Below are 23826 nucleotides of genomic sequence, written 5' to 3'. Positions count from 1 at the left end.
CGCGCACCCCATCACCACGGACAGAACCTGTGTTCTACTTTTCTCTTTGTTTGACGTCTCAGAGTCCAGATAACGTTCTGTTCCTAGAAGCTGGGAGTGTTTTCTGTTTTCATTTCATACTTCCTCCAACATGTCACAGCTGTTCTTTTCTGAGGTACATAAATCAAATCATGCTGACCTGCTGCCTCCTTGTTCCCTCCTGTCTGGCTTAGATCCTCAGGTCACTGAGGCCTGATGGTTTTAGGATTCCCCTATTAATTTCAGCAAGCCACTTGTCCTGAAACTGATCTCAGAGCTTTTTGGAATTCATTCATCTCTTTCTGCATAAAATACAGATTTTATTCTTTATCTTATCTGAGAAGTTTCCCCTATCACAGGCTCTCCCTTCCTGACATCAAGTTCATGCCCATTTCTCCCTTCCCTTGGCCCATGTTCTCCCTTTCTGTTTGGTCACGGTCCCCTTCCCACACGTATCTTCCACACGTTGGCCTCTTGTGGTCGTAAGGTGGGCAAGTTCACTCTGTGTCCCTGTTGTAGCCCTTCCTCAAGAAAGAAGGCAGGCAAGAGAAATCGATTCTATTATATTTATTTGCTTGGGTGAAATCTTGACCCAGGAAGAATTCCTAAGCAGTAGTAGTCTTTCTTTTCCACAGGGAAGGTGATTTTTTTTTTTGCCTTCTTTTTTTATTTTAAGGAGTTTTAAAATTTTCAGGTTAGTTAATTGTTTATTATTAAAGATTTTATTTATTTTAGAGAGAGAGTGCATGCACAGGTGGGGGAGGAGCAGATGGAGAGAGACAAACAGACTCCGTGCTGAGTGTGGAGCCCACTGTGGGGCCCGGTTCCAGTGTCCTGCGATCATGACCTGAGCCAAAGTCAAGAGTCAGGTGCTTGACCAACTGAGCCACCCAGGTGCCCCAGGATTTTTTTAATTTTTATGTAATCTCTGTACCCAGTGTGGGGCTCGAATTTACAATCCCAAGATCAAGAGTCACATTCTCTACTGACTGAGGCAGCCAGGTGCCCTAATTCTTTACTTTATTTGCACTAGGATATTAACCTATGACCTGTACTTATTACCCTGAGAAATTAATAGCTTTCCATTGCAATTTATCATCTTTAAAATCAGTCTTTATTCATTTTCTCAAGGATGTCTGTAGTAGCTCCTTATCTAAAACTAGTGTCACTGAAGTAGCATCTACAGAATCACTGTTAGTTAATACAGATTCACTTCAAGCTGGTAAAACTGAGACGATGCCAGTAGCATATCTGCTTTTTTCTTTACTTGATGGCCCATACTATTTTAGAATAGGAGTTGAGGGCATAATTCTCACATTTTATAGATTGAGAAACTGAGGTCTAGGGTTTTTAAAGCAACTTGAGGCCAGAAGGCTTGAGATGCGGACAGGACTATTTTTAGAAATAGTTCTCCTGGAGCTTGATTTGGACTTTTTCCCAGTATAAGCAGCAGATACTAAGCTTACCTGAAGGCAGTACTTGAGTTAACTGTACTGTCTCTTACTAATCAGAAACCCAGTCACTAGATTTTTTAAAAAATACTTATTTATTTCTGGGACGCCTGGGTGGCTCAGTTGGTTAAGCTGCTGCCTTCGGCTCAGGTCATGATCCCAGGGTTCTGGGATCAAGTCCCACATCGGGCTCTCTGCTCAGCAGGGAGCCTGCTTCTCTCGCTGCCTCTGCCTGCTACTCTACCTGCTTATGTGTACTCTCTCTGTCTGTCAAAAAAATAAATAAAATCTTTAAAAAATATATTTATTTATTTGAGAGAAAGAGAGAGAGCGCGCACGCACGTGCATGCATGGGGGTGGAGAGGGTCAGAGGGAGAGGGAGAGAGAAATGTAAGCAGACGCTGTGCTGAGTGCAGAGCCTGATGTGAGGCTTCATCTTAGGACCCCGAGATCACTACTGAGCTGAAAGCAAGAGGTGGGACCCTTAACTGAGTGTGTTACCCACGTGCCCCCAGTCACTAGCCATTTGTTGAGCTCCTACTGTCCTTCCAGGGTGTGTGGGAAATGGAAGATGGAAGTGTGTCTCTTCACCTTCAATCTCTTCCAACTGTTTATTTCATAAAATTACAGACTTTGAGGTCCGGAGGGGGTCTTGCAGACCGCTTGTTCCAGTTCCTGCTGTTTTTCAGGTGAAGAAATGGATGGCCATATGTCTTCTGACTTGTACCTGTCTAACGGCAGACCTGAGAAACCAAAATCCTTAAAAACGTACTCTTTTTTCTTACTGTAAAAGATTATGTGTTATGGGAAACTTAGAAACTACAGACAAAAAGAAATAAAAATACCTATAAACCCAACACACGGAAATACTAACTCTCACCATCTATGGTGAAAGCCCCATCTCGCGTGGGAAGCGTGCAGGTAGACAGCAGCGCAGGCTCAGGCGGTCGAGTTGGGGTGAAGGGTGGTGAGGAGAGGCTGCCATTGGTGTCCCCGGGAGGGAGTGGGAGGAGGGAGCGGGGAGCCCTGGGGCTGGAAGACTGCTGAACAAGTGACATTTGTGCTGTGACCTGAAGGCTGAGGCCAGGAGACCCATGTTTCAAACTAGTGGGTGATTCATGATAATATATTGGTCCCTCAGTATTTTCTAGAGCTTTTAGAATTAGTTAGGTTGGTCAGATTTATTTTAAAAGCTTTCCAAGGGAATATGAACTGGTGCATTCTTTCTTTCTCACTGCCACAAGCCAGGGCTCTCTGAATCATACTATTCACTTTAGAACTGTAGTCCAAGTTGGACTCATCATTTTAATAAATGTCACCAATAATATTTGCATTTTCCTGGTTATCTATTGCTGTGTAACAAACCACCCCACAACTTAGTGGCATGAAAGAACAACCATTTTATTGTGCTCATGATTCTGTGGCCCACATATTTAGGCAGGTCACAGCTTGTCTCAAACCCATCATGTCTAGAGCCTTAGCTGGAATGGCTCAGTTGGCTGCAGATATTGTCATGGCCCTAAGTGTGAGCTTGAGTTCTTCTCCACATGGTCCAAGATGGCTCCTTTACTCACATGTCTGGCATCTGGGTGGAGAGCTGGCTGGCATTGTTTTTTTTCCCCACGTGACCTTCCACATGGCTATTCTGGGATTCTTCACAGCATGCTTGTTCTGGGTAATTAGGATTCTTATGTGGCAGTTAGCTTTCCCTTAGAGCAAGGGTCATGAGAGATCAAGGTGAAAGTTGTAAGGGTTCTTAGCTTAGGAAGTCATACAGCACCACTTCTGCTGTGTGCTTTGGCCACACAGGGCCACCAAAAGTCAGTGTGGAAGGGGACCACACAGGGCATTTCAGCAGCAGGAGGTGTGGTTGTGGGCTGTAAGGAACCAGCTCCTACCTGCATTTGATATAAAGCTTTGGGGAATTAGTTTCTGGTCATCATACTGTCTTTGTGCTTCCAGCCCCTCTCCCTTGTAAATGGAGACAACATCATAAGCATTCCTGAAGGACTAGAAGGACCCAGAAAGGTAACTGAGGGCACTATGTTGCAAGGAGGTGAGAGTAACCATTAATTTTTTTTTAAAACAATGGTAGCCATTGGGGCACCTGGGTGGCTCAGTGGGTTAAAGCCTCTGCCTTCGGCTCAGGTCATGATCCCAGGGTCCTGGGGTCGAGCCCCACGTCGGGCTCTCTGCTGGGCAGGGAGCCTGCTGCCCTTCCTCTCTCTGCCTACTTGTGATCTTTCTCTCTATCAAATAAATAAATAAAATCTTAAAAAAAAAAAAAAACAATGGTAGCCATTGTCGTGAACTGATTATATGGATATGATTCTTTAAATATTTTTATTATTATAGGCTCAGAATAGTTACTACTAATCTACAGTAGTAACTAACTACCATAGATTGATTTTTTGTAATTGGAAATTCAGCCCCAGGCCACTTTCTAACCAGCTGGCTGTAAATGGAGAGTTCCCATGAGACCCTTTTTAGGTTCCATAATTTGCTAGAACTGTTCACAGAACTCAAAATACACTTTACTTGTGTTTGTAGTTTATTATAAAGGATTCAGGAATAGCCAAATGGAAGAGATGTATAGGACAAGGTGTAGGGGGGACTTGGGCTTTCCAGGTCCCGCTGGCATTAGCCTGTCACTGCCTGGATGTATTCACCAGCGTGGAAACTCATTACATTTCCTTGTTAAAGAGTTTTTAGAGAGCTTACTCTCCAGACTGCGCCCTCCGGCCCCTTTCTGGGAGGTTAGGGTGGTGGATGGGGGGTGCTGCATGTTCCAGCCCACTAATTATTAGTTCCTAGGACCAGCCCCATCCTGAGGCTACTCTCTAGGAGCACCCCTTAGCATAAATACAGATGTGATTGAAAGGGGCTCCTTTTGAATAATTACTCAGGGGATTCCAAGAGTTTTTAGCAGTTCTGTGCCAGGAATCTGGACAAAACCCAAATATATTTCTTATTATACCTTGGTGAGCAGCTACTAGCAAAGGTATGAGGAGATGGCAGCTTTGATACAAGGCTAATGGGAATGTAAATGTCTTAATCCTTGTGGGAAAGTAATTTTGTTAACTCAGTCAAGTGGTGGTTGGTTATGTCCTTGACCCTGCATATCCACCACTGGGAGTAGACTCTAGAGAAGTTCTGCAAATGGATACAAATCCTGTACGAAGATTTCACTGTGTCATTCATCGTTTGTAATTTCCAAGCATAATATGCAGTTGGGTAACCACCAAGCAGGGTAACTCAAAACAAGTGTCTGTCTTAGTGATTATCTGAGCTGCCAGGGGACCGAGGAGAGAGGAGACCCTGGCAGGGAGGTGAAGGACATAGGTGAGGTCGCCATTGTTGGTATGGGATGGAAAGGGGGTTTGTGTGTGAAGGATGAAAGAGGTGAGGTTGCCATTGTTGGGGCAGGATGGTGGTGTGTGAAGGACGAAGCAAAGTCGCCATTGCCCAGGTGGGATGGGGCTATGAAGAATGAAGGCGAGGTTGTCATTGTTGCCGTGATTTCTTCCTTGATGTTGGTGGACTCTCAAATGATTGCCAGTTTAGAAGTGTGCAAAAAAATATTTTCTCCAATTTTGGCATTTCCCTGGGAATGTTAAAGACATTTTTGTTTTTGAAACATGAACTTCTGCTTTTAGAAGCTGTGATAAATATGATAGCAATGTTATGATGTCTAGGTATGAATGGTTAGTTCCTTATTACCTAAGAAAAGTCAGTTGTGTGACATCCTGACTGACGTAACCTACCAGTTAAGCTCTTGAATTAGCTCACTGACCAGGCGTAATTTCATACTTTGATGAGTAACAGAATTTAATTGAGGTGGGTAATGATAAATAACTGCCAAACCATAGCAATTAAGATCTTAATTTTGTACAGTAATTAGTCATATACAGCTATTCTTAAGATCGGTTTAAGGGAGAGATGGTCATACTATCTCATCCTTAAATTTTGTGCCTTTTAACATAGCAGAAGGAAGTAAATGTAGTTCATCTCACAGTTTAAATAGGTAAAATAAGAGTTAAAACACTCAAGCCACATCCTTTTCAGAGTGAATCTGCCTGTAATCCATATCAGCTCTATTTTGCCAGCAGTATTATAACATACTGCAGTAGCCAGGCTATAGAGAGAGAATGATTATCTCAAGATATTTATATCGGAATTTGAACCTATGTGCACATATGCATATACACATACTGATTTCCCTATCATAAACAAGTACCTCAAAGTATGTATGTACGTGTGTGTGTGTAAAAGTCTTGTATTTTCGCTAACAGTAGTAGGATTAGCGACTTGTTTTTGAGTGTAATACTACTGTAAAATTGAGCTGATTCGGTCCGTAGAGTTGACCCTTGAACAATGCTGGGCCAGGGGTTGGAGGCCAACCCCAAGCAGAGTCAAAATTTGGTGTATAACTTGTGACTCCCCAACAACTTAACTTGTAATAGCCTACTGTTGACCGGAAGCCTTACCATGACATAAATAGTTGAATAACATATTTTTTGTATGTATTATGTACTATATTCTTACAATGCAGTGAGCTAGAGAAAATAAATTTTTACTTTTTTTATTATTATTTTTTAGAGAGGGTGGGGGAGGGGCAGAGGGTTAGAGAATCTTAAGCAGGCTCCAGGCCTAGTGTGGAGTCCAGTGGAGGGATCGATCTCACAGCCCTGAGATCATGACCACATCTAAATCAAGAGTCAGACGCTTCACTGACTGAGCTACCCAGACAATCTGAAAATGAAATTTTTTTTTTAAAGATTTTATTTATTTGAGAGAGAGAGAGAGAGAGAGAGAGAGAATGAGAGCGTGAGAGGGGAGGTCAGAGGGAGAAACAGACTCCCTATGGAGCTGGGAGACCGAGATGGGACTCCATCCCAGCACTCCGGGATCATGACCTGAGCTGAAGGTAGCGGCTTAACCAACTGAGCCACCCAGGTGCCCAAAAAGGAAATATATATATATTTTTTTTTTAAAGATTTTATTTATTTATTTGTCAGAGAGAGAGGGAGAGAGAGCGAACGAGCACAGGCAGGCAGAGTGGCAGGTAGAGGCAAAGGGAGAAGCAGGCTCCCTGCTGAGCAAGGAGCCCGATGCGGGACTCGATCCCAGGACGCTGGGATCATGACCTGAGCCGAAGGCAGCTGCTTAACCAACTGAGCCACCCAGGCGTCCCAAAAAGGAAATATTTTTAAGAAAATCTAAGAAAAAGTACATTTACTGTATATGTAAAAAAAAAAAAATCTGTGTATAAGTGGACCATGCAGTTCAAACCCTTGTTGTTCAAGGGGTCAACTGTATGGTCAGTCACATGATAGTTCATTGTTAACATTAACCAGAGTGGACTTAAATCTCTGTTTCAGCTCTTTAGTCTAAACTCAGCATCACAGTCAAAGTACTGTTTCAGGCTCTCCATATACAGACTCACTGTTGCAGCCACTCGCTTGTTTTTGCCTTTGTGTCTCTTCATGCTCTTCTTCTCTGGCTTAAAAGATACTCTTGTCTTTCTTGCTACCTTCGTTTGAGGTTCATACATTCTCCAAAGCCCCCAGTCAAGTACGTGGTGTTATTTAAAGCCTTTACAGATGAGTTACCCTCTGTAATCTGTCCTTTATGCCACTCAGTGTCTAACCTTTCCTTGGGCGGTTAGTACTGGTCTGTGAGCTCCGTGACAGGTATTAAGAGTGCTGTGACGATACGAACATGGCTTAGGATCCCTGTCCTAATAGTTACCATCTGTTGACGTTTCATGGTAGTCTTCACAGTGTTGTGAAGATTATGATAGTCTCTGTGCAGCTTCTACTTGAAAATGAGGGGGTTAAGGAAAGCGTTTCCCAAAATACGCCATTCTAGCCTGGTTGAATCAGACACTGGGAGTGGGCCCAGGAGTCTGCATTTTAGCAAGAACCTAAGTGCTTCTTAATGTTGACTGATATTTGAGAACAATGAATTCGGTCTCTAAGCCCCTGCAGATTGCTGACATTGTTTGATAATCCAGGACATCATTGCTCTAATGATCATCTCCCACTTAGAGGTAAAGAGCAGCTATCGGTTTATGCTTACTCATTTGAGAACTTGAGGAAGGCGGGTGTGTTGAGTGTGGATAGTACTCATAGGGGAGAGCAGAAGTATTTCAAAGACTTGGTAAAAATATATTTTATTCATATTCTAAGGAGCCAGTTCTAGATATGGATGGTGGGAAAATTCAGTTGAATGTCTCATGTCTGTTTAAACAAGTGAACCATATTCCTTGTCATTGGTTGCTTTTGGTTTCATTATAAATTTTTTTTTTCTTTTCCTTTTCATGTTCTGATTAGGCGGGAATTATTGATGATTGGCCAAAGGAAAAAGTAACTACTTTGGAAGATCGCTGTAACTGCACTAACCAAATCACACCACTTAATTTATAGCCACTCAGATCAGTTATTCCATTAGTCTTACTGAAGTTATTATGAACTAGTTTTGTAACACTATAATAGGACTTGTCATGTAATACATTCTGTATACTTTTAATTTATTGTCCTTTTCAGAAGCTGTTTATGGTTGACTTTTTATTAATTGCAAAGGGATTTAGTATTAAAAGAAAACTAGATATAGAAACAAGCTTGTCCATTTTTAATGGCCTTTCAAGTTATTATTAAAAGTTTTATACTCATGTCAGTTTGGGTAGAGACAGAATATAAAGTGCTTGGGAATAAAAACTGTGTCTTAGTTTATAGATTTCTTTTTACCCCCAATACCATAGTACTTTTCAGTCTCCCTTAACTGATAGGTCCCTTGGGTTTCATAGAGGACTACCTGGTCCCTGAATGCTAGGAAATACTCTTGTCTTCCGTTGTCCATCACAAATCTATTATTTGAAAAGTATAGCTACTGATAAAATAAATAGATTAATTTTTTCTTTCCCATAGTAGTTAGACTAGAGGTTAGGTCTATTTTAAGTATAAATTACATCATTTTAAAACACAATATGTCAATTTCCATTTGTGAATTTTTTTTTCCAAAACCAACTTGGTTTTTTGTTTTGAAAAAAAAAAAAAACACAAAAAACACAAAAAGACTCTTATGTTCCATCTTGTGCCTTTCCTGATTTGCTTTTCTTTACACACATTGTAAACCCAAATAAGCCATTGCTTTATATAAACACAAAATTTTAAAACATTGTATAATACACCATTTTGTATGCTGTGAGGTAAGCTTAACAAGATTTATATGTAATCTGCAAAAATTAGTTTCTTAGGCTACTAAAACTTGATTCTTCTTACCCAGAAAAATGGGACCATGGCATTTTTTCCCTCATCTTAAATCCTTTTATTTATTTATTTATTTATTTATTTATTTATTTATTTATTTATTAAAAGATTTTATTTTATTTATTTGTCAGAGAGAAAGAGCACAGGCAGACAGAGAGGCAGGCAGAGGCAGAGGGAGAAGCAGGCTCCCCGCCGAGCAAGGAGCCTGATGTGGGACTCTATCCCAGGACCCTGGGATCATGACCCCAGCCGAAGGCAGCCGCTTAACCAACTGAGCCACCCAGGCATCCATCTTAAATCCTTTTAATTGAAGTGTAAAGATCAAGGTGGAGAAGTTTTATTTTTTAATACTTTCATGCTTTGAATATTAGTTTCCTAGAAAATGTAGCATAGGTTTGGGCATAATGTTAATAGCCCAATCTTCTGACGTTATGAAAAACTATCCCAGCTACTCTCAGCAGCTTTGTTTTCCTTAGAATCTTTAAATCATGGATTAGAAGAATATTTATGAATTATATAGGCCAAGTAATACATTTGCACTGTTTACTGTTACTTTCAAATTATAAACAGTATGCAGACATTCTCTGGCCATTATCAGTAATGGTATTCTGTATTGTTTTATTAGGATCCTAAATCCTAAACTAAAAAAAAAAAAAAACAAAAAACCTGTTATTTGTTACATAAATATTTGATTTCTTTGATTCAAAACCATTTATTTGTATGTGTGTACCAATACAACCTTCTCTTCTAGGTCTGCATTCCCTCTCTTCTGTACACGTTTCTTGGATGTTCTTAGGTATTTTCCTGGTATTAAATAACATGTGTATATACTGATGACTTCAAATCTGTGTCTTTGGATTTCTCTCCTGAGCTCAAGACCCACATTACTTACCTACAAACATCACCAATATAGCTTTCCATAGGCACCTCCAACTTCACGTACTAAAAACTAAACTCATTATCTTTACCTCTAGCCTTAAACAGTGATACCACATATGTCATTTTGTGTTTCACTGTGACAAAGTATAGTATAAATTCCTGCCTTGAAAAATAAAATATTGTGGAATTAAATTTGGAAGAACTTGTTAGCTTTGCTTTCAAATAACCATTGTTTCACCAAGTAGAGATGAATAGTGTGTATGTGCTATGTCAATAAAGGTATAAAGAACACAATTAAAACATCAAAGAGGACACAAAGTCCAGGCTTAGGCAAATTTTTTATGAATGAATATTGATAGGCATTTGTAGCTAGAAACAAAATTGTGAAGAAATTTCTTGAATGGATTGCATAAAAAATTTTAAGACCTTAGAAGTAAGGTAGATTAAAACTACAGATAACAATTCTATCATTTAAAAATACTGGTAATTAAAAAGTAATAACCATTTTTATATTAAAATATAGCAAAAATCCCAGTAGACAGATAAAATCCTTTTTGATGGGCCATAAAGGAAATTAGTGCACATGCGTGCCTGTCGAGTAGGGGGAAAGGCAGGGGGAGAGGGAGACACAGAATCCTAGGCAGGGTCTATGCCCAGAGTGGGACCCCAATATGGGTCTCAGTCTCATGACCCTAAGATCATGACCTGAGCAGAAATCAAGAGTCATATGCTTAGCTGACTTGAGCTACCCTGGTGCCCCTAAAATTCTTTTAAAACTATTTTGATTTAGGGGCACCTGGGTGGCTCAGTGGGTTAAAGCCTCTAACTTTGGCTCAGGTCATGATCCCAGGGTCCTGGGATGGAGCCCCGCATCGATCTCTCTGCTCAACAGGGAGCCTGCTTCCTCCCCTCTCTCTGCCTGCCTCTGTGTCTGCTTGTGATTTCTGCCTGTCAAATAAATAAATAAAATCTTAAAAAAAAAAACAACTATTTTGATTTAAATTGATTAGAAGGTAAACTGGTTTAAACAGGTTTTCTTTAGTGAATTGATTCTGGGTTTATTAGTTTGTAACCCCTGTAAATATAACCTATTTCACCAAATCTAAGGCATACTATAATATGTTTTAAGAAGAAAAATGCTTACAATTGATGACACAGTGTGTTTATTTTAAAAATTTTTTTCAATTTTTTATTATTTATTTGAGATAGAGTGAGAGAGAGAGCACAAGCAGGGCAGGAGAGAGGAAGAAGCAGGCTCCCTAACCCACTGAGCCACCCAGGTGCCCCGACACAGTGTGTTTTTATACTTAGAATTTTTATTTTTTATTTAGTGAAAGAACCCTTTTTATACTTCTTGATATTTAGATACAGGTTTTAAAAAAAACTATTATTTATGTTGTGTGTGTGTGTGATTTTATATATATATATGTACATACAATATGTACTGTGATATTATATATAAAATAAATATATAAACATATTAAATATATAAAATAAGATGTAAATGAAACCTATTAGTGAATACGTTTCTAAAACTATTCATATCATCAATTATAAAACATATTTTAATTTTGGAGATGTTAAAATACAAAATGTGTGCCCTAGATTCAGGGACATGAAGTATATCTTGGGTGTGGAGGGGAGACCAGAATGGGGTTTTAGGTTTGGGCATTACCAGTATACGAAGTAGAAGTGAAGATTACCCAGGGAGGGGGAGAGTAAGGCAGAAGAGATCGAAGAGTGAAACTGAGAACAGCATTTTCTGGAGTGAGCCAGGTTCCAAGGAGGGAATTTGTAAAGGAGTGATGGGAAGTAGAAAAGAACCCAGAGACTGTTGCATCTAGAAAGCAAGGGGCTGAAGGAATTTCAGTAAGGTAGAGGTGGTTAATAGTGGCAGAAATGCCAAACAGGAGGGAAGGGGGTGTGTATGTTCATTCCAAAGCTTGGGATTAAATTAATAGCACTTTTTTATAATTGTTTGATGAGAAAATGTGATGTTTACTTTCTTTGCATTAATTTTGAATGATTTCATATGCCAGTTGAGGCAAATGATACTGAATTAGTCTGTATGTCTTCAATTCTGTTAATGCTAAATTTAAAATGTTATTGTTCATTTGTGGGAAAGAAACCGAGCAGTAGAATAAATTAACATTTTTACCTATTATCTGTCTTTGATTTTTTTATGAGGATAATCTGAAAGTGCCTTAAAGATTCTTTGCTCAGTCTACTTCATTCTACAAATGAGAGAAGTGACCCAGGAAACTTACGTGGTCTGCTCCAAATTAATACATTGAGTTCACAGCAGAGGCGGGGATGGGATGGGTTTTCTTTTTTTTTTTTTTTTAAAGATTTTACTTATTTATTTGACAGACAGAACACAAGTAGGCAGAGAGGCAGGCAGAGAGAGAGAGAGGAGGAAGCAGGCTCCCCGCCGAGCAGAGAGCCCGATGCGGGTCTCGATCCCAGGACCCCAGGATGATGACCTGAGCCGAAGGCAGAGGCCCAACCCACTGAGCCACACAGGCGCCCCTGGGGTGGGTTTCTAAACCATGTTTCTGTCAAATCTACTGTGCTCTTTGTCCCTTCCTAAGTTGAAGGCGGTCAACTTGTGGCGATTTCACTCTGTGGTTAACTGCACTTTTAGTGTAGAGAAATGGCTTGTTTTAGATTTGTAATGGAAGATATTAGAGAGCATAGCAAGTATAAATAAGCAGGGAAAGGTGGATAGAACTTTTTAGAAATTAAGAGAGAAATGTATATATTTTGAATCTTTTACTTTTCAGCATATAGTTACGATTTTTTTCTCCAGTAACAGCCTGAAAAATAAGTACATGTGAATATGAGTTTTCTTGAAGATGTTGAGGGTAGTTTCATGTCTTAGAGTTAACACGATGATCTGTTTATTTTCTTTTCAATAGAAAAAACGAATGCACCAAACCAGCCTCCACACAAAGACACTGGAAAAACGGTGGAGAACGTGGAAGAATACAGCTATAAGCAGGAGAAAAAGATCCGAGCAGCTCTTAGGACAACAGAGCGCGATCATAAGAAAAATGTGCAGTGCTCGTTCATGTTGGACTCAGTGGGTGGGTCTTTGCCCAAAAAATCAATTCCAGATGTGGATCTTAATAAGCCTTACCTCAGTCTTGGCTGCAGCAACGCTAAGCTTCCGGTATCCGTGCCCATGCCTATAGCCAGAACTGCACGCCAGACTTCTAGGACTGACTGTCCAGCAGATCGCTTAAAGTTTTTTGAGACTTTGCGACTCCTGCTAAAGCTTACCTCAGTCTCAAAGAAGAAGGACAGGGAGCAAAGAGGACAGGAAAATACATCTGCTTTCTGGTTTAACCGATCTAATGAACTGATCTGGTTAGAGCTACAAGCCTGGCATGCAGGACGGACCATTAATGACCAGGATCTCTTTTTATATACAGCCCGTCAAGCCATCCCAGATATTATCAATGAAATCCTTACTTTCAAAGTTAATTATGGGAGCTTTGCCTTTGTTAGAAATGGAGCTAGTTTTAATGGTACTTCAGTAGAAGGGCAGTGCAGAGCCCCTCATGGAACAAAGATGGTGGGTTACTCGACGTACCACGAGCATCTCCAACGCCAGAGGGTGTCATTTGAGCAGGTAAAGCGGATAATGGAGCTGCTGGAGTACATAGAAGCACTTTACCCATCGTTGCAGGCTCTTCAAAAGGACTACGAAAAATATGCTGCGAAAGACTTCCAGGACAGGGTGCAGGCGCTCTGTCTGTGGTTAAACATCACAAAAGACTTAAATCAGAAGTTAAGGATTATGGGCACTGTTTTGGGCGTCAAGAATTTATCAGACATTGGCTGGCCAGTGTTTGAAATCCCTTCTCCTCGATCATCCAAAGGCAATGAGCCAGAAGATGAGGGTGATGACACAGAAGGGGACTTGAGAGAGCTGGCAAGTAGCGCGGATGAGAGTGATGAAGAACAGCTCTCAGGTCCGAGGGCCCCGGAGCCCACACAACCCGCTGACAACAGTTGCAGCATCCATTCGCAGGACTGCGTGCAGAAGAAGCTTGAGAGGCTTGAGTCTGAGGACGAGTCCGTTGGCTGGGGAGTGGCAGACTGCAGCGCAGAAGCAGGCTTTAGCAGACATTGTCTGACTTCTATTTATAGACCATTTGTAGACAAAGCACTGAAGCAAATGGGGTTAAGAAAGTTAATCTTAAGACTTCACAAGCTGATGGACGGTTCCTTGCAAAGGGCACGTATAGCACTGGTAAAGAGTGACCATCCAGTGGAGGTAGGTTTCTGGTAGGCATTAGTATGATCTTGGCCTTAGTTCCATCCTTACAGTGTGCTGTGTTGATTATTATGTACTTCCGTAGTCTTGATATTTTTAAGGTGTAAGTGGTAGTTACTGTAACTTGCAGATTTAAACATTTCTATAAGGCACTGTGATAAATGTGGAAAGGGATCTGTGAAAACTGTATGAAATTTAGTGAATTAAGTGTAAGGTGGTGTGGGGAGGAAAAAAAATCCAGCTATATAAATATAGGATGGAGAAAGACAGACTAGGTATAAATAAAGAGGGAAGAAAGCCACAATCATGGGTGACCACAGGCTGAATATGAGTCAGTAAAAAAGTCCACATGATGCTAAAATATTTTTAAATGAATACGGCATCCAAGGTCATGGATTTGGTTCTTTCTCGAGTCTTTGCAGTAGCTTATTCCCTTTTTGAGTAGCAGGTCCAGTTTTTGGCCACTGTATTTTAAACTGATAAGAACAGATAGTACACATGATTTTAGCCAAAGGAGATGTGAGTTGTAGAGAAATGTCAGAATGATCAAAAGGAAAAAAAAAGTTTACATATTTGGCACAGCTAGCAGTTAGCATAGATGATAGAAGTTTAAGGGAAGCCTTAATTATCAAATCCACATTTTGACAAGTGAAGATTCTTGTGAGAGGAATATGCCTCCTAGAAAAAGCAGTTTGAAGACAGTGCAGATTTTGTTTTGATAGCTTGATCTCTCAAATTCTTTACTGTTAAGGGTGGTCAAACTAGAAAGGGGCATGCTGTTGGATACTGTTCTTGAGAGGAAGAAGAGCAATTTTTCTCTTGTGGTGAGTTTGCATATTCATCTGGCTAAAAGCAAAAGCACCCAGATCTTTGAGATCCTTTATACCTGTCTCTGGTTGCTATTCTCAATTTTAGTAGCTATGTACATATGTATGTATGCACCTTTTATTTTTATTTTTTAAACTACAGTTTAGTACATAATCTGGCTTGCTTTGGCGTGAGAGGTGATACAACAGAGGGCATTTTTTTTTTTTATAATGGGAAACATTGGAAGAGAACATCAGTTTATAAGATTTTTATTTTTCATGAACTAGACCATGAACCCCTAGGGGAAGGGGTCAGACATTCATATAATAGAGCTGATGTTTGCAAAAGGAATCTGTACTTTGTAGCTATAAGAAGTTAGTTTATTTTGAGTATTTTTTTAATTTGAGTATTATTTGAGTATTATTTTACTTTGAGTATTATTTTAATTATAAGTTTTAAGTGAATTTATATATGAGATCTTTTTTTTTTTTTAAAGATTTTATTTATTTACCAGAGAGAGAGAGAGAGAGAGCGCGCGAGCGCATGTATACGGGCACGCGTGAGCACATGAGCAGAGAGAGGGTGGGACAGAGGGAGAGAGAGAAGCAGAGTCCCTGCTGAGCAGGGAGCCTGATGCAGGACTTGATCTCAGGACCCTGGGATTAATGAGATCTTCTTCGAATAGTATTTTAACTTTGAATGATTTTTTATGTACATCTTTTTATTAGAGCAAATGACTGTTTCCCCCCTTTTAGTCCAAAATAACTATTTTATACGATTTTATTATAGTGCAGGTTTCAAAATCAGTAGAACAAAACTAGTTATGGAATAAGGATTTGCCATATACTTCAGATGGTGAATGACTTACTTGGTTTAGGTTTTTCGCTGGAGTGGTTCAGTTCCAATGAGGACACATGTGGGCAAGACAGGATTGATGATTAATTTTTATTGTGAAACACTGTTTTTGAAGTAGTATGAGCCAATCATCTCTGATTCAGTGGATCTCATGAGAGAGAGGGACTCATGGTAGGGGCCCTGGGAGGCATGTGGGGGCTTCTTAAAACTGCTTTAAACTCTGACCCCCAATTTGTCTCCCTCTTCCCTGGGAACCCTCTATGATAGCGAACTGTCACTACTAATGGGAGAGCTTTGCATCCCTTAGATGTGTTGGAACAAGAAAAAGATTGGGATGAGTGCACGATATTTTCTATTAGAACTCAAGTTGAGAACAATGGTAGATCACCCATAGTTTTGAATTCCTCTCAACGTTGTATTCCTTCAGTTTGACCAGTTGAGATTTAACTGAAAAGGTTATCCTTATAGAGCATACCAATTCACAGCTCATAAGTGTGTGATTTAAAGACTGTTAGAATTATTTGCAGATTGTTTGCTTTTCAAAACAAAAATGAAGTACAGAAGGCCCTATTTTAAGTTTTGTTTTATAAAATATTGTGTTTGTCAGATAACAAAAGAGTAACCAATAGCTGAAGTAGAAATTCCATCCAAACTAATAAAGATGAGGCTTCAAGGTTATAATGAACTCAGTGGTAAAGTAAGACTTATTTTTATTTCCATTTCAGGAACATAATCTCTGGAAGGGGAGGGCTGTGTGTGTGTGTGTGTGTGTGTGTGTGTGTATGTGTATGAATGTATGTAGTTTGGGTTTGTCTTAGTCTTTGTATGTCTTAGTATGTTGGAGAAAGAGCCACAGTTTTTAAAATCAGGTAACTGGATTCCATTCCTTGGCGTTGGTGTGGGTCTTCTCACCACATGACTTTGTAAATGACTTAGTCTTTCTGACCCTAAGTCATTGCAACTGTAAAATGGCTATAATACTTTCCTACCTACCTCACAGGGTTGTTGTGAGGCTTTAAAAAGGTATTTGTATAAATGGTAAAATGCTATAGAAGCCAGATATAAACTCTTAATTTTTAGAAGCTTTGTTAATTTTTTTTTTCTTTTGAAGCTAACTGTTAAGTCAGTATGGGCCAGACTATTCTATATTTTTATTTTTTAAATGTATTTAACCTTTTAATCTCTGTCAAGTACTCCTACATTTGAAGGGCCTGCGTTTTCAGCAGCGTATCGGCTTTAGGTTTAAGGACAATTTTATTTTCCTTCTGGGTAGAAGCATATTGACCAGCGGGCACCACACATTGCACCTGATACCTGTCCTACTGTTTTGCACTGTTGTTTTGGCTTGTGTGTTAATAGCAATGAGTACAGGTGAAGGATTTCTTATCTGTGTCTTTATATTTTTATTCTTTATGATTAAGTTACTTGCGATTCATGTTTATAAATAACATATGATCTTATATTTAATTCCCCTTGGCTTATAAACATGCTTTATAAAGTGATTTTTCTCTAAAATCTTATTATATTTCAAGATCTTTAAATTTAAAAACTTGGAATCTTGGGATAGCTCTAGATTTATGGAACACTTGCAGAGATAGTACGGAATTTTCATATGTTCTTTATTCATCTTCCTCTAATATTGGCATCTTACTTAACTTTGCTATATTCGTCAAAATTAGTATATTGACGTTGGTATAAGATACTGTTGACTAGTGTGCGGATGTTATCTGGGTTTCTGTTACTGTGCTAATGTCTCCTTTCTGTTCCAGGACCCAGGCAAGGACGCCACCTTGCACTTAGGCACGTCTTTTCGGTCTCCTCTGATCTGTCGTAGTTGTTCAGTCTTCCCTTGGTTTCACAGTCTAGACGGCTGGTACAACCGTCCCTGAATTTGGGTTTGTCTGGCGTTTTCTTAGGCTTGGGCCGGAATGCCGCCGAGTTGAAGAGCCCTCGTGGCATTGTACTGTCCCTGGTGATTTTAACCTGGGTCCCTCAGTGAAGGTATTGTCTGCTGGGTCCTTCCACAAGTTACCAGTTTTCCCTTTCCCTGCTGTACTCTCTGATGTGAGTCACCAATGAGCCACATTAAAGGGGACGGCAATGAATCTCTCCCTCTAGTAGGGAGTTTCTACATGTCTTATTTGGAATTCTTCTGTGTGAAAGATTTACCTCTTCCCTCCCTTTATTTATCTCAGTGGGAAGTCATAAATATTTATTTTTTCTTTGGGTTATAATCCAGTAGTATTGCTCTTTATTTTGTTGCTCAAATTGTTCCTTTTTTAGCCGCTGGAACTCTTTCAGTTGGCTTCTGTGTCCTTTTGACGTGCCTGCATCTTTTTTTGTATGGCTTTGCTCCTTTTTTTTTTTTTTTAATTTTATTTATTTATTTAACAGAGAGAGACACAGGGAGAGAGGGAACACAAGCAGGGGGACTAGGAGAGGGAAAGCAGGCTTCCCGTGGAGCAGGGAGCCCGATGCGGGGCTCCATCCCAGGATCCTGGGATCACAACCTGAGCCGAAGGCAGATGCTTAACGACGGAGCCATCCAGATGCCCGTGGTTTTGCTTTCTGAGCAGTTTCTTACTCTATGGCATCGTCCTTTATTTTTCCTCTTGGGGTCCTGAAATCAGCCATTTTCCCAAGGAGCTCTGGTTCCTTTTATTGGAGGACGGCATTTAGAAATGAAGATCTGGGCACTGGATATTACTGTTGGGGTGTCACTGCTTCCAGGCCCACTCAGGTAGAGTTAGAAAATAGAGGAGTGTCTCTCACCCCTTGTGTGCACAGCTTGATGGTTGCTTCTCTGTCGATTGGTCAGCTGGCTGACTGATCAGGTGATCTCCTTGCAGACAGACTACCTGTCCGTCTACCTGAAAAATAAACAGAAGTTCACACTGACGTCTCAGACCTAATCCGGCATCACCAGTTCATCCTAACTTTCCTCTCCTTAGTTGTAATTTCTTCTCTTGTGGCGAGAAACTGGCCCACATTAGTACCGGTTTTCACGTATCTGTGCCCCTAGGGCATACATGTAAAGTAGTTTCAGAATTGCTAACCAGGACCCCCGTGAGGAATAAACTTGCCAACCAGAGTCCAGCCTTTCAGTACAGTTCTTTTTGTCTTTAGTCTTTAAAAGTCACTGCAGAATTTTCCAGAGTTAGCTAGGTCAGCACCTTTTTCTTCACCCTCTTCAGTAAGGTCATATCATACATCTGTACTATAGTTAGGTTCACTTAATCTCAGTCTGCATTCTGTCCAGGGATTCCCCAGTGTTCTAGTTGATTTTTTTAAGTTTGCCGTGAAGTTTACTTTTTGCGTTGTACAGTCCTTTGGGTTTTGTGCATTTAAAATGTTAAATACCCGTAAAATATTTGAGCCATAGATTATGATATGGTTATTTTATGCTCCTTCCTTTTTGCTTTACCTTATGAAATTTATACATTTTCAGAAGAAGAGACAGATAAAATTTTTACTTAATGTAGTGTTTAAAAAAATTTAGTTTCCTGATTGCATGTTACCATGCATATTACCTCAAATCCTAAGGAAGAGTTTTGGGTATTTTATAAATTACTTTCCTTTGAATTAAAAATGATGTGATTATTACAAGTTTAGTGGCCAATAAAATATTGTTTGTTTTATGATCCAAGAATAATTAAGCTAACTTTTTCCTATGAACACAACAGGTTGCCTTCTATATTTAGAGTGGACAAGGCCTGTAGAAACTAGGATATAAAACAACAGTCACCCTTTATCAAGTCTTCCACGTGTTAGGCACAACAACCGAATAAAGTGGTGGTGTTCATTCTCTGTCTTACAAATAGGGAGAGTAGATAACTTGCCCCAGATCACGGGAGCTGTAGATTGTCAGAGGGATTCAAATCCAGGATTCTGGGATACCAGACTTTAAACTCTGCTAATGGTGTCCAAACCTGGCTGCATGCCAGCATTATCCAGGGAGCTTTTGAAAATTCACGTGTCTAATACCCTCTCTGGATGCAGGGCAAATCAGAATCTCATGGGGTGGGACATGAGTGCTGCGATTCTTGACAGACCTCCAGCGTGCTTCCTATGTAGCTGGACCGGACCAGCACCAGTGCAATTCTGAGTAAGCCCACTGAAAATACTAAGTAGGCTACAGTACTCATCTACCACCGCCTTCCAGATCAGTGTTCATTAGTACAGTTATTATAGTTAATTGTTTTATTTGCTTCACATGTCTGATTTCAATAGTAAAGTTACACGGACTTTGTAGTTGAGTTAGTGGCAAGCTGATAAGCACATACTTGCTCATTTGCCGATAGGTTTCTGTTTCCAGAAGAAGCACACTTACTTGAGGGGAAATGGGAAGTTGTTCTATGTTATTTTTGACTGCAGTGAGCCAGAGGAGTCACACCTGACGTCAGATGGAGAAGAGCAGAGGACAGAACGCTCAGGTCACAGCGGAGGACTGCATCCTATGAAGACAACACACCAGTAGCAACAAGACTAGTGGCTAGCATTAACTGAATGCTTGCTATGTGGAGGCGGGTTGGTCAAGTGACTTGGTTGAGGTCGTATATAGCCTATATGACAGAGCCAGGATGTGAACCCCGAACTGGTTGTGAAGCTATGCTTTTAGCCATTACAGTATATGCCTCCTGAGTTATATTTCGTCCCACCTAGTGCTTTAAGTATTTTTTGACGTAGTGGTTAGCATCTGAATATAAGATTTCATGTGAAAATCTGGATTTTTTTTTTTTTTTGCTTTCCTTAAAGTACTAGGAGGAGGTCTATCGACCCTGGGCCCATATTCGCACATGATAGCATCTGGCAGGCTGCGGTTGACCACAGTGCCCATCGTTTCTTATTCTCTGTCACCCTTCCCTAGTCCCCCATTGACATCACCCACCTGGCCCTGTAAGCATTTCAGTTAGTGATATGACCGCTGGTGTAGAACCATAGAAACTTTTGAAGGGCAACAAAAAGTTGATCCTTAAACCACACGGGGGTTGGGTGTGCTGATCCCTTGCACAGTTGAAAATATGTGTATGATGTTTGACTTCCCCAAAACTTAACTGCTAATAGCCTGCTGTTGACCGGAAGCCTTGCTGATAACCTTAGCAGTCGATGAGCATGTATTTTATATGTCATGTATACCATATATTGTATTCTTACAATAAGGTAAACTAGAGAAAAAATGTTAAGAAAATCATAAGAGAAGATACATTTACTGTACTGTATCAAAAAATAACCACATGTAAGTGGACCCACAAAGTTCAAACTCATGCTGTTCAAGGGTCAACTGTATTTTGATCTGTTCCTGTATTTTATAAAACAATTCACTTTCTATTGTTTTACTTATTGAATGTGTATATAAAGAAACAGTTGCTGCTTATCTTGTACTCTGGCTCAGAGTAGTAATTCTCTGGCTTGCATCTTTTACTTTTTGTGCTTATATAAATATATATCTTTGTTATATAATGCAGGTAATTTTTAAAAAGTTTTTATTTAAATTCCAGTTAACATACAGCGTAATGTTAATTTCAGGTCCACACCCAGTGCTCATCATGACAAGTGCTTTCTTTTTTAAAAGCAATAATGCTGTATTCTATGATTTTCTTCTTTGGGGTCGTCCGCATATTTGTATATGTAGCTCTACTTCAGTTCCAGTTAACTACTACACATTACGCCGTCATCGGAATGAATCATTTGACTCTGTTCTTTAAATTCCACTGTCTGCCTTTGGCACCATCAGTCTGTTCTTTGTATCTCTGAGTTCAGTTTTGTTTTGTTTTTAGATTTCTCCTCCAAGTCGTATCATATGGTAATTTTGTTTCTCTGTTTGACTCATTTCAACTTAGCAAAATGTCCTCAAGATCCATCCTTGTCACGAATGGCGGGATTTCTTTCTTTTTTGGGTAACTAAATAAGATTCCTTTTTGTATATATAAAATCTCACACCATTGATAGGCACTTAGGTTTTTCCATATATTGGCTACTGTATATAATGCTGCAGTGAACACAATGGGTGCAGATTTCTTTTTGCGTCAGTGTTGTCATTTTCTTTGGATAAATACACTGAAGTGGGATTGCTAGATCATATAGTAGGTCTGTTTCTAATACTTGAGGAATGTCTGTCCTGTTTTCCATGGTGGCTGCATCAGTTCATATTCCCACCAGCAGTGCACAAATGTTTTCTTTTCTCCACATCTTTACCGACATTTGTTAACTTATCTTTTTGATAATAGCCATTCATTAAGTGTGAGGTGGTCTCTTTGTGTGTGTTTTAGGATTTGTTTGTTTGTTTATCTTGAGAGTATGCGCAGGCAGGAACTGGAAGGACAGAGGGAGAGGGAGAGAGATTCTCACGCAGGCTGTGCTTGGGGTCCTATCTCAGAACCCTGACATCATGATCTGAGGCGAAACCAAGAGTCAGATACTCAACTGATAGTGCCACCCAGGTGCCCTTCTTACTGTGGTTTTGATTTGCATTTCCCTGATGAGTATAACCATTTCACTCTTAATAGACACTTTTTTTTTTAACTTTATAAGTGGTGTAGCCACAAATACTGTGTACATTCCCGTTTATGAACTTACTCCACTGTTTTGTAAGAACGGTTAATCAAAATGAAATTACGGAGTCATTGGGTATACATATTTAAGTCTTTGATAGATATTGGGAAGTTGGTCTTCAAAATGGCTGTACTAATGTATACTTTGCCCAGTAGTGTAGGAGAAATCCCATTTGTCCTCATTTTTGCAACCTTTATCAGTAAAAACTACAATTTTGTTTTAATCTTAATTCTTTTCATTTTTAGTGACATTGAGCCTGTTGGCAAGTTTATAGGCCACATGCGTGTTGTCTTTGACTTTTCTTTTATTCATTTCGTTCATTTTCTATTGTTTTTTAAAATTATAATCTTGACCTGTTGGAGCCGTTTTTATTTTATGGATATTATTTGTTTTTTATTATGGCTGTAAACTGTTTTTAACTTATTTATGAAGTTTTTCACTAGATGTAAATTTAAAATTTTTATTCTAGTTTTGAACACTTTATTTTGTGTGTAGTAAGAGATTATAAAACATTGTGTATTTTCCCCTTATTTTTACATAGTTCAAACGTTTTTGTTATGGAAAGTATTAAACCCATGCAAAAGTAGACAGAATAATATTATGAGTCCCTTTGAATCTGTATTCCAGCACACTGGTTATCAATTCATGGCCTGTACCTCTAGCCACTTGACACCTTCTCCCATCACTTTGAAGAAAATCTTGGGTGTCATATTTTATCCTTAAATAGTTCAGTATGTTTCTCTGAAGGATGAGGGCTTGTTCTAGAAGTGTACCACAGTACCGTTATCATGCCTAAAACATAGCATTAACTCCCTTGATCATCAGAGATCAAATTAGTGTTCATATTTTGATTGTGTCATAGTTATCTTGGTTTTCTTTAAAAAATATTGTACAATTTAAGTCAGTTTTCAAATAATCATACAACATAACAGTTCACTATATTTTTTCCAAAGATTTTATATATTTATTTGAGAGAGAGAGAGAGAGTTTGTGAGCGGTGGGGAGGGGCAGCGGGTGAGGGAGAGGGGATCTTAAGCAGACTCTGTTGATCACAGAGCCTGATATGGGGCTTGGTCCCACAACCTGAGATCATGACCTTAGCTAAAACCGTGAGTTGGATGCTTAACTGAGCCACCCAGGTGCCCCCAGTTCATTATATTTTTTAAGTCTTTTTAAATCTGTAGCTCCCCCTCCCTATTTTTGGCCTTATGTATATTGAAGAACCTGGACTTTTCATCCTATAGCGGTTTTCCTACCGTCTGAATTTTGGTGATTGCGTATACAGTTGTCCTTTTTTGTGTTTCCTTCTTCTCTGTGTTCTGTGTAAACTGACTGTAAGAACTAGTGGCTTGATTAGATCCAGGATTTCTTGATTGATTGGTTGAAGGATGGTGTTAATACTGCTTCATGGGGACATATGTATGACTGTCTCTTTGAGACATCAGCAGTTAACGATCATTGTCTAGATCGCTTACTTCAATAAGGATTGAAAAGTGATATTTCTAATTCTCTTTTCTTCTTATTAGCGTAATTATCAGCTGCATTAAGTAAAATATTGCTACAATTTCTTAGTCATTTCCTCAGTCATTATTTGGTTACCCAGTGGAATAATTGAACAGAAGTGGCAGGGTAAATATGCTTGAATTTTTCCCTTTTATTTACCTTTTATCAGAAAAATGAGTTGGCTTATTGGTGACCAGTTAGTGCTTTT

General features: G+C 39.5%; 1 protein-coding gene across 5 annotated transcripts in view; it reads left to right on the top strand.

Annotated features, from left to right (window-relative positions):
• Window positions 1-23826, top strand: part of MAP3K4 (mitogen-activated protein kinase kinase kinase 4) — a 113414-nt gene that overhangs the window by 38266 nt on the left and 51322 nt on the right. For all 5 annotated transcript variants that reach the window (XM_080805530.1, XM_080805531.1, XM_080805528.1 and 2 more), the window contains exon 3: window positions 12538-13901. In XM_080805530.1, the coding sequence (XP_080661656.1) occupies window positions 12538-13901 (1364 nt within the window). The remainder of the gene's footprint in view (window positions 1-12537; window positions 13902-23826) is intronic.

The sequence above is a fragment of the Martes martes genome (genome assembly GCF_963455335.1).
Source record: "Martes martes genome assembly, chromosome: 6".
NCBI classification, from domain to species: Eukaryota; Metazoa; Chordata; class Mammalia; order Carnivora; family Mustelidae; genus Martes; species Martes martes.
Note: the sequence above shows the minus strand (reverse complement) of the source record. Positions and strands in the feature narration are given on the sequence as shown.